This window comes from Ascaphus truei, chromosome 21 (assembly GCF_040206685.1).
Source record: "Ascaphus truei isolate aAscTru1 chromosome 21, aAscTru1.hap1, whole genome shotgun sequence".
In the NCBI taxonomy this organism is placed as follows: Eukaryota; Metazoa; Chordata; class Amphibia; order Anura; family Ascaphidae; genus Ascaphus; species Ascaphus truei.
This window is the reverse complement of record NC_134503.1, coordinates 2,030,262-2,041,304: the sequence shown is the minus strand read 5'-3', so window position 1 is coordinate 2,041,304 and position 11,043 is coordinate 2,030,262. Positions and strand designations below refer to the sequence as shown.

Below are 11,043 nucleotides of genomic sequence, written 5' to 3'. Positions count from 1 at the left end.
ATAATTAAAAATACAGTAAGTATTATCTAATACTGAACTGATTTCTTAAAAGACATACTGCTTGGATTGCCACTTTAAATGTGTTTGATTACTGGAAAGTGTATTCGGGAGCGGCAGGATTCCTGGTCATTGCGTCCCTGGTGGCGCGGTGAAGGGATCCCGCCAGGCTGGCTGAGCACTGATCCTACAAGAACGAGCGCCACAATCTGACGCAGGCCCTTAGCGAGAGCTGATACTGGCATCTTGGATGTGGCCGATTTGTGATGTTCAGAAGAGAAGTTTCCGGACAGGCGCAGAATTTGATACCTGACCATGTAATCTACAACGCATTGCTGCCCTTACACATTGACGAGACGCAGGATGAACCTTCCTCTGAGGCCGGGAGTCATTATGCTCAGATCGCGCCCGATCCAGCGGTAACGCGACTTGCATGGGAGTTCACGCTGCATCTTCCCCTTGGTATGAATTTAAAACACATCGCAAACAGTTAAAGCCTGGAGCCCCGTGTTTACACAGCGTGTCTTGGAAAAAGATACACAAAGAAACACAAGACACCCCCGTCCGGAGAAAATGATTTTTATTTTGAAGCCCCCTCCAGACACAAAACAGAGTAATTGCTGCTCCCCTCCCTGACACATCAGGGTAACAGAGTAATGGCTGCTCCCCTGCTCCCTGACACATCAGGGTAACAGAGTAATGGCTGCTCCCCTGCTCCCTGACACATCAGGGTAACAGAGTAATGGCTGCTCCCCTGCTCCCTGACACATCAGGGTAACAGGTGGAGTGGACAACACCCAATCCTCAAGGTCCATCAACAGGTCAGGTTTTCAGGATATCCCTGCTTCAGCACAGGAGACTGAGCCACTGATTAAGCCGCCTGTGGACTACATATCCCAGAATCCTCTTAACCAATGACAAGAATACACTCCCAGAGTCCTTTGCGCTCTTCTCTCCCCCAATCAAGCAGTTAGGATTGACAGCTAGCTGGCCCAATCACAGGCCTCCCTCTGACTGGAACTGGCGAATAGTGTAAGGATAGAGTGTGTATAGATATATAATGGTACATTGGTGTAACATTATACTAGTAATACGGCGCTGTGGCTGCGCTGTATATATTTGTACTTTCTGTGAGAGATGAAACTCCTATTGTCACGTTTCTCACCCTAAATTTGCGCTTCCGCCCCAAGCAAAGATGGCCACCGGAAGCCACCCGGCTCTTGGCAGTGCGTGACGCGCCCTTCTCACGCTGAGCTGGCCCAGCCAGGCGCCGCCCCCTCACTTCCTGTCCCAGAATGCTGTTCGGTGGCCGCGCTGAGCTGTCGTGTCTCAGTCCGCGGGAGGAACATGGCGGGAGCGGAGCGCGGTGTGCGGGCCTTGCGGCTGCTGCTGCTGGGGGCGGTGCTGGCGGTGACCGGCTGCACAGGTGAGGCTGAGGGTGTGTGCCCTGGGTGGGTAAAGCATGGCATTGGATTTATGGTGGGGTCGGTGCGGTGACCCCCTCATAGTGTACCCCGTGCTAGAGCGAGTTGCTGCTCCCAACCATTGGCAGGTCTGTGCCCGTGGGCCTGGTCACTGAAGTGGGCAGCACAGGTCTGTGCCCGTGGGCCTGGTCACTGAAGTGGGCAGCACAGGTCTGTGCCCGTGGGCCTGGTCACTGAAGTGGGCAGCACAGGTCTGTGCCCGTGGGCCTGGTCACTGAAGTGGGCAGCACAGGTCTGTGCCCGTGGGCCTGGTCACTGAAGTGGGTGGCACAGACGGGTTCCCATACAGCACTGGGTTTCCGAGAGGGAAGAAAAGTAACGGTGACTTCTAAAAGACCCCCCTGACCCCCGTCACAATCATAGCTGTCAAAGACCCATGTCTGAGATAATTAAGGTGGCAGCTTCTGATAAATCCCTTTGTAGTCTGCATGTAAAACCACCCTGTGCTGCCTGGCTGACCAAAGAAAGTGAGAAATAACAGCAGAAGTTGCCGTGTTTGCGATACTGCGGCGCAGTGGCATTTAGAAAAACTGCTAGGAAGGAAATAAAATAAGGTTGGTAATGTGCTTTACCCGGCAGCGCACAGCTCTCTTTCAGGGGGTGGGAGACACACTTTTAAGTGTTCTGTGTTCTTTTTCCAGCTGAGACCTGCACAGAGCCTGTGATTGTTCCTTCCTATTACACAACCTCCGACGCAGTAATATCCTCCGAGGTGGTCTTCATCGTGGAGATCTTCCTGACCTGTACTAATGGGGCGCAGGTGAGGAAATGTTGTGCTCCTTTAGCCCTTAATGCAGTGGGTCCTTTCACTGCAGCAGAAGCACGGCAATGGATTTATGGTGGGGTCGGTGCGGTGACCCCCTCATAGTGTACCCCGTGCTAGAGTGAGTTGCTGCTCCCAACCATTGGCAGGCCTGTGCCCGTAGGCCTGATCACTGAAGTGGGCAGCACATGCCGTTGCTGCATTATTCAGCTCCCAAGCCGAATGGGTTATTTGCCACACAGAGTAGGCGGTGTGATGTATACGTCCCTCTGTCTGCTTCTGAACCTCTCACAGAATTGCTGCGTCTGATCTGCAGAGAATGCCTCGGCTAATGTCTGTCTGTTCCTCTGCAGAACGTTGCACTTTACGCTGACGTGAACGGGAAGCAGTTCCCTGTAACCAGAGGCCAGGACATCGGGCGCTACCAGGTAACATTCTTCTCTAGGTATTGCTGCAGACGGCTCCCCGAGTGTCGCCTGACTCATTATCACAGTGCTGGGAAGCACAGGCCATGTGCTAAATAATCACTGCATGAGTGCAAAGCCGTTTGTCAGGGTATTGGGTGCATGGCAATGGATTTATGGTGGAGTCGGTGCGGTGACCCCTCTCATAGTGTACCCCATGCTACAGCAAGTTGCTACTCCGAACCATTGGCAGGTCTGTGCCCGTAGGCCTGATCACTGAAGTGGGTGGCACAGGTCTGTACGATGCTGCTTCCGTATTTTCCTTTGAGATGTTATGAAACTTTGCAAATGTCGGCACTAGAGCTATGCAGAGTTTGGGTTACATGGCTCCTATTATTGGGTTCTCATTGCTAACGCAGCAAAGGATTCTGTACGTTACCGGCATAACCGAACTCTGAGTAACTGTGCCAAAAGCTGTTACATGTTGTGCTTCTCACTATGTAAGAAATTGGCATGGGGTCCTCCGAATGAGAACAAAATAGAATTTGTCAAGTGCATATATAAAGAGTACATATAGTGAGGAGTGTAATTCCAAATAGGACAATGGTGCACGGGGACAATGGTGCACGGGGACAATGGTGCACGGGGACAATGGTGCACGGGGACAATGGTGCACGGGGACAATGGTGCACGGGGACAATGGTGCACGGGGACAATGGTGCACGGGGACAATGGTGCACTGGGACAATGGTGCACAACTACTTTTATATCAAGCGGATACTAATTGCTGCTCAAAGAATTGTTCCACCAATTCTGGACGACGAGAGAACGTTGGAAGATCTGGGGAGCGCAAACTGATAACCAAAATAATAATAATGCTAATATCACCGGATTATAAGAATATTTCATTAGACATATTCCACTATATTTTGTCCTATGTTTTCGGTTATCACGTTGCGCTCCCCTGATCGGGGTAACCGTGCAGCGGCCTCCCTGGTGGTGTCTCGCTGCAGTACTGGTGGGATGCTGGAATGGAGACGTTTTGGTTACCTGCACCCCTGGATATTAAAGGGGGGAGTTTTTTTTTACATAGAAGGGAAGCAGGAAGTCTAAACCATGTTAATCTCCGCTTCCAGGACCCCTCTGTTTTCCAAGATGCAAAATTTCAAATGTGGGGCTGTCACCCTCCGGGGAAACAAAATGGTTGTTTAAATTTCCCACGTTACGAGGGCTCAAAAAAATAAATCGTTGCAGATTCCTATTGGCCGTGTGGCGCAGCAGATTTAAACTTGAATGAAAAACAGGCAGCCCAGACTTCTGCGCCAGAGACCCCCATCTTCTTATACATGTAATAAAAAAAGGGGGTGAGACAGGAAACAATCACACCTCATTGTATCAAGTTACTCTAGTACTCCCCCCCCCCCCCCCCCCCCCCCCCCCGTGCAGCATCCTTAAATTACCTGGCGCATATTATAAAATAAATCCAATCGGTTTGTGTGTATCTAAGGGGATATAACATGAACCAGATATAGGAAACTACAGTAAGAAGGTGCAAGGGAGTGTTTCTTTGGTGATGTCGCTATATAGTCACTGGGGAGTCTGCTGCCTGTGTCCCACACTGACTGATGGCTCATATCGTGTTACAGGTTTCCTGGAGTCTTGAACACAAGAACGCACGATCTGGGACCTATGAGGTGAAGTTCTTTGACGAGGAGTCTTACAGCGTCCTGAGGAAGGTGAGCAGATTATACGGGGGTCAGACACAGCGGGTACAGTGATAACATCATTATCATCTGACGAATGTGATATGAAATGTAATCGCTCTTTCTCAGGCCCAGAGGAACAACGAGGATCTCTCTGCTATCAAACCTCTCTTCACGGTCAATGTTGATCACAGGGTGAGCTTCCCTTAACTTTGCTAGTGCAGCCACCTCGGGATGGGATAGAGCAGGACTGAGATACGGAGTACAGAATACCCTCTCAGTTATCATAAAAGGCTATGGGGGGGGGTGTTAGGGGGAGGGTTATACAAAGTTACTGATGGGGAAAGCATGGCAATGGATTTATGTTTGGGTCTTCCCATGGCCCCCTCATAGTGTACTCCATGCTAGAGTGAGACCCAGCTCCGAACCATTGACAGGTCTGTACCCATAGGCCCGATCACTGACGTGGGCCACACATTCTCCTGCCCTGTAACGGGGAGCATCTGTGGGACCTAAGGCCACGCTTATAGTGCTGACGTGGGCCACACATTCTCCTGCCCTGTAACGGGAGCATCTGTGGGACCTAAGGCCACGCCGCTCATAATTTCATTTTGTAGGATGGGTCAGATCATATCCCATTCTGTGGGGGGAGGGGCGGGTCGGATCATACTATCCAATTCTGTGGGGGGCGGGTCGGATCATACTATCCCATTCTGTGGTGGGAGGGGCGGGTCGGATCATACTATCCAATTCTGTGGGGGGAGGGGCGGGTCGGATCATACTATCCCATTCTGTGGGGGGAGGGGTGGGTCGGATCATACTATCCAATTCTGTGGGGGGCGGGGCGGATAATACTATCCAATTCTGTGGGGGGAGGGGCCGGTCGGATCATACTATCCAATTCTGTGGGGGGAGGGGCGGGGCGGATCATGCTATCCCATTCTGTGGGGGGAGGGGCGGGTCAGATCATATCCCATTCTGTGGGTGGAGGGGCGGGTCGGATCATACTATCTCATTCTGTGGGATGGGTTAGCTCAGCGGTGCGCAAACTGGGGGGCGCGAGACTGTCGGCGGGGGGGCGCAGGGTTTACAGAGGCCCCGTGCGCTTCCCGAAGGCACTTAAATTAAGTGACGGGGGAGCTGCAGTGCCTCTGTAAACCTTTACTTACCTGGGCTCCGGCGGCTTCCTTCCTGCGTCACCATGGCAACGCGGTGTCAAAATGACGCCGCGAGGTCATGTGACGTCACGTTGCTATGGCAACGTGACGTCATGACGCCGGAGCGCAGGTAAGTTGGGGTTAGGGGGCGCGGGAGTGAGGGGACCGCCGGCAGGGGGGCGCAGGGAAAAAAGTTTGCACCCCCCTGGGTTAGCTCATACTATCCCATTCTTTGGGGGGAGGGGCGGGTCGGATCATACTATCCCATTCTGTGGGGAGGTGGGGTCAGATCATCACATCCCATTCTGCAGTGGTGGGCTGGCTCATAATGTCCCATTCTGTGGGGGGGGAGGGGGTCAGATCATAATAAACCATTTTGCGGGGGTGGGTCGGATCATACTATCCCAGCTGTGGGGGGGTCGGATTTCATCGCTCCCCAGAATAGTTGCTGCACAAGTAAGGATTTGTGGGTTACTTATACATGCGCAAAGTGATCCATTTGTAGGAAGAAAACACGATTGTTTACATTGTTTCTCCCTCTTGTTCTTTAGGGGGCCTGGAATGGACCTTGGGTCTCCACAGAAGTTCTGGCCGCGTTGATAGGAATCCTGGTATATTACACGGCGTACAGTGCGAAGAGCAGTATCCAGGCTTGAAGATGCACACGCGGGGAGGGAGGGGGACGCAGGCTGGGGGAGGGGACGACTTGTCTTGGTGTACAGAGTTGGGAGATTTGTCATTAATACCCACTAATAAACATTTTCTACACAATGGCCGTTTGTTGCTTCACTCTGTGTGTGTCCGTCCCAGTTGATTATATTTCACCATACCCTGGATGTGTAGGAGGGGGATTAATTACAGATGTTGCCAGCATTACCGTTCGTTTGTGTGGCCCGGCGCTGTGGCGGGGGGCAGTCTATTCTTTTCGGTGAGACCTCCCCCGGCGTTAATGTTTCCGTGCTGCATTCGGTAAGGTCACGGGAAGGAGCGTGTTTGCAATTCCGCCAACTGTAAAACTGGCTACACTTGTATAGTAAATATACATATACTGCAGCTATATATGTTATAACATGTCACAATTCCTGAACCAAGGAGCTTGCAATCTATTGTTACCAGTATAGACAAAGGTAGTTAAGTTGCACCCACCCCCTGCTCTCTTGATTCTGCGCACTACACATTTGTTCTATCTTTGAGTGCGTTGAATTGGATGGCAGTCTGCACATCCGAGTGCTGGGGTTGGGGAAGCGTCTTATCAGCTGCATCAAGTTTAGGTTTAAGCCATGAGACCTGTGAAGGATCTCAGTATTATTGCTCCGGGGCCTGAGGAGAAGCTCAAGAGCAGCGGGGTCGAAACGTATGTACATAATTGGAATAAAAATCATTAAGACAAACTAGCTTCCTAGTGCTGTGTGGTAATGAGTGTGTACGGGACAATGCACATGTATCCAAAGGGACTGGCCAATCACTCGGAAAAGCAATACTGCACTTTGGGGGGGGGGGGGGAATATGGGGTTGATTAGGGCATAAACCATGCCATGTATTACTCTATTTAAAACCAGAGACAGAACATAAAACACAGACAGAGTTCAATCAGACTTAGAACTTTGCAACTAATTTTGACAGATTTATTATAAATCATTCTTCCTGGTAATGCACAGGTTATTAAGAATTTATATTAGTGTTAGGGACCCCTGAAATTGTGGTCTGCCGTGCCTTTGGCTCAGGGGCTTACAACAATTTTGCCCAAAAATGTTAAACTTAAAGACCATTTTATTTAATAGATATTCTTACATATATATTTAGGCACTGTACCGTGTATAGGTTTCACTGGATGTGCACTGAGCTCTGTCTGTGTTTTATGTTCTGTCTCTGGTTTTAAATATATATTGCCATGCTCCGTAGCACTCTGTGACACTCATATGCCTATATATATATGTTGTGGTTATTTTGGGGGTTCAATAGGAGCTTGTTAGGTGTCCAGTACATGTATTACTCTATACAGGGGAGGGAGGTGCGGAGATAGAACTGACCTGCAGTGCTCCGGACGAGGAGCAGGGTACAGGTACAATACTATATCAGCCCAGTATTTTGTGATAAATATATATACACACACTTTATTTGATCTATCTTTATATGTAAACTACATATACATATCCATGTATTTCTTGGCTTGTGTATGGCTGTCTGTGTATAGTTTGCCTTTTTGCCACAATAACTGTAACATTCAGCACCATACCAACACACCACAACTGGCCCAGAAGTGTGCGGTTATGAGATAAAACAATAACATTTTACTGAAATAATGTTTATAAATAAATGAAGGCCCGGAGCCTGCGCTAGCCATTGGCAATCAGTTTGCTTGTGCCCTAATTCCAGTCCTGTTTATAGTGTCACTTGCACCGATGGTAAAATGGAAATAGAATAAAAAACGGTGACGGGGTTTCACATAAATCCTTTAAGTATTTGGTATCGCACATCGATATCCTCTGAGGGTGATATGTCACCGGCAGAAAGAAGTGTCAGCTCCTGGGACTTCTTTTCCCAGGGAGGGTCTCTCCAGCTGAGGGTTTCACTTAAATACTGGATTACATTAAAATATCAGACTCAACCCCTTCTCTTATTTGTGAGAATTCATTAAGTTATAGGTCACTTTATAATTTCCATTGAGTTGAATGGGAGTGGGTGTGATGTATATGATGTGATAACAGATCCTAATAATATAGGATCTAATGCCCAACCTCCTCCAATCAGCACAGTAAGAAGTGCAGTGATGCCCAGCCTCCTCCAATCAGCACAGTAAGAAGTGCAGTAATGCCCAACCTCCTCCAATCAGCACAGTAAGAAGTGCAGTAATGCCCAACCTCCTCCAATCAGCACAGTGAGAAGTGCAGTAATGCCCAACCTCCTCCAGTCAGCACAGTAAGAAGTGCAGTAATGCCCAACCTCCTCCAATCAGCACAGTAAGAAGTGCAGTAATGCCCAACCTCCACCAATCAGCACAGTAAGAAGTGCAGTAATGCCCAACCTCCTCCAATCAGCACAGTAGGAAGTGCAGTAATGCCCAACCTCCTCCAATCAGCACAGTAAGAAGTGCAGTAATGCCCAACCTCCTCCAGTCAGCACAGTAAGAAGTGCAGTAATGCCCAGCCTCCTCCAGTCAGCACAGTAAGAAGTGCAGTAATGCCCAACCTCCTCCAGTCAGCACAGTAAGAAGTGCAGTAATGCCCGACCTCCTCCAGTCAGCACAGTAAGAAGTGCAGTATTGCCCAGCCTCCTCCAATCAGCACAGTAAGAAGTGCAGTAATGCCCAACCTCCTCCAATCAGCACAGTAAGAAGTGCAGTAATGCCCAACCTCCTCCAATCAGCACAGTAAGAAGTGCAGTAATGCCCAGCCTCCTCCAGTCAGCACAGTAAGAAGTGCAGTAATGCACAGGGAGTGATTCAGTAACTCGGGAAGCGGATACATTGTAACCTGTGTTAACAGCTCATTGTAGTGAATCTGGGACAGACAGAGACCCATATGAGCTAATTGATATAATTAATTCACAGACATGTTACATCGCCACTAATTATCCCCATACTACACCTGGGCTGCATCCTGATTGGTGGAATGCTCGATACCTATTGGCTGAAAGGGACCAGATGACCCACAGGTGAGGGTGGTGCTGGGTATAAAAGGCTATCTTGCAGTAGCATGCAGTTCTGTGCTGGTGTGGTGGGGTGTAAGTTCTGGGGAGGATTGGGATGGATTTTGTGGGGGTGTGTGAGAAGCTGATGGTTTCTGTGTGTTTTTCTCAGGTCTCTGTAACAGGCTGGAGGAAGCAGCATCATACTGGGAGAGGTCCTGTAACAGGCTGGAGGAAGCAGCATCATACTGGGAGAGGTCCTGTAACAGGCTGGAGGAAGCAGCATCATACTGGGAGAGGACCTGTAACAGACTGGAGGAAGCAGCATCATACTGGGAGAGGACCTGTAACAGGCTGGAGGAAGCAGCATCATACTGGGAGAGGACCTGTAACAGGCTGGAGGAAGCAGCATCATACTGGGAGAGGACCTGTAACAGACTGGAGGAAGCAGTATGATACTGGGAGAGGTCCTGTAACAGACTGGAGGAAGCAGCATCATACTGGGAGAGGACCTGTAACAGACTGGAGGAAGCAGCATGATACTGGGAGGGGACCTGTAACAGACTGGAGGAAGCAGCATCATACTGGGAGAGGACCTGTAACAGACTGGAGGAAGCAGCATCATACTGGGAGAGGACCTGTAACAGACTGGAGGAAGCGGCATCATACTGGGAGAGGACCTGTAACAGACTGGAGGAAGCGGCATCATACTGGGAGAGGTCCTGTAACAGACTGGAGGAAGCAGCATGATACTGGGAGACCCTGTAACAGACTGGAGGAAGCGGCATCATACTGGGAGAGGACCTGTAACAGACTGGAGGAAGCAGCATCATACTGGGAGAGGACCTGTAACAGACTGGAGGAAGCCGCATCATACTGGGAGACCCTGTAACAGACTGGAGGAAGCAGCATCATACTGGGAGAGGACATTGTGTCCCTGCTGTGCCCTGGTGAGTGTGTTAAGTTATAATCCCTGAAGAACAGGGCATTACTGGCCAATGCCCTGGCTAGAAGAGTTGAAGGCCTGAGGCGAAGCTGAGGGACTTTAACCCAGCCAGGGCATTATTGGCCAGTAATGCCCTGCTCTGAAGGGATTATTACTATTATAGGCTAAATGTAGGCTTATTTCATAAATGGACATTTTTGTATTGTTTATTTATATTAAAGCGCCTCCTATATATACCTACACTGCAGCTATCTATATCCACACACTACCGCCCCCTGTGTATACAAACACACACTACCGCCCCCTGTGTATACACACACACACTACCGCCCCCTGTGTATACACACACACACTACCGCCCCCTGTGTATACAAACACACACTACCGCCCCCTGTGTATACACACACACACTACCGCCCCCTGTGTATACACACACACACACACACACACACTACCGCCCCCTGTGTATACACACACACACTACCGCCCCCTGTGTATACACACACACACTACCGCCCCCTGTGTATACACACACACTACCGCCCCCTGTGTATATACACACACACACACACACTACCGCCCCCTGTGTATACACACACACACACACTACCGCCCCCTGTGTATACACACACACTACCGCCCCCTGTGTATACACACACACACTACCGCCCCCTGTGTATATACACACACACACTACCGCCCCCTGTGTATATACACACACACACTACCGCCCCCTGTGTATACACACACACACACACACTACCGCCCCCTGTGTATACACACACACACACACACACTACCGCCCCCTGTGTATACACACACACACACACTACCGCCCCGTGTATACACACACACACACACACACACACTACCGCCCCCTGTGTATACACACACTACCGTCCCCTGTGTATACACACACACACACACACACACACACACACACACACACACACACACACTAC

The 11,043-nt window shown here is 49.9% G+C and overlaps 1 protein-coding gene and 3 non-coding genes across 4 annotated transcripts; all 4 read left to right on the top strand.

Annotated features, from left to right (window-relative positions):
• The first annotated feature begins 1,265 nt into the window (after positions 1-1,265).
• Positions 1,266-6,281, top strand: LOC142471920 (translocon-associated protein subunit delta-like). The gene is made up of 6 exons (XM_075578372.1): positions 1,266-1,423; positions 2,123-2,241; positions 2,598-2,672; positions 4,295-4,384; positions 4,481-4,546; positions 6,060-6,281. Exons 1-6 carry the CDS (start codon positions 1,345-1,347, stop codon positions 6,162-6,164), a joined length of 534 nt encoding a protein of 177 aa, XP_075434487.1. The 5' UTR covers positions 1,266-1,344; the 3' UTR covers positions 6,165-6,281.
• Positions 1,458-1,592, top strand: LOC142472461 (small nucleolar RNA SNORA42/SNORA80 family). The gene has a single exon (XR_012789710.1). It is a non-coding gene; the product is annotated as a small nucleolar RNA SNORA42/SNORA80 family (small nucleolar RNA).
• LOC142472462 (small nucleolar RNA SNORA42/SNORA80 family) lies at positions 2,302-2,436 on the top strand. The gene has a single exon (XR_012789711.1). It is a non-coding gene; the product is annotated as a small nucleolar RNA SNORA42/SNORA80 family (small nucleolar RNA).
• Positions 2,809-2,944, top strand: LOC142472464 (small nucleolar RNA SNORA42/SNORA80 family). The gene has a single exon (XR_012789714.1). It is a non-coding gene; the product is annotated as a small nucleolar RNA SNORA42/SNORA80 family (small nucleolar RNA).
• Positions 6,282-11,043: the final 4,762 nt, after the last annotated feature.

Bases quoted from the DNA above. Each gene is read 5' to 3' on its own strand.
- LOC142471920 (XM_075578372.1), top strand. From the start codon at position 1,345: ATGGCGGGAGCGGAGCGCGGTGTGCGGGCCTTGCGGCTGCTGCTGCTG. The intron at 2,673-4,294 runs GTAACATTCTTC...ATCGTGTTACAG, and splicing joins AGGACATCGGGCGCTACCAG to GTTTCCTGGAGTCTTGAACA. The intron at 4,547-6,059 runs GTGAGCTTCCCT...CTTGTTCTTTAG, and splicing joins CGGTCAATGTTGATCACAGG to GGGGCCTGGAATGGACCTTG.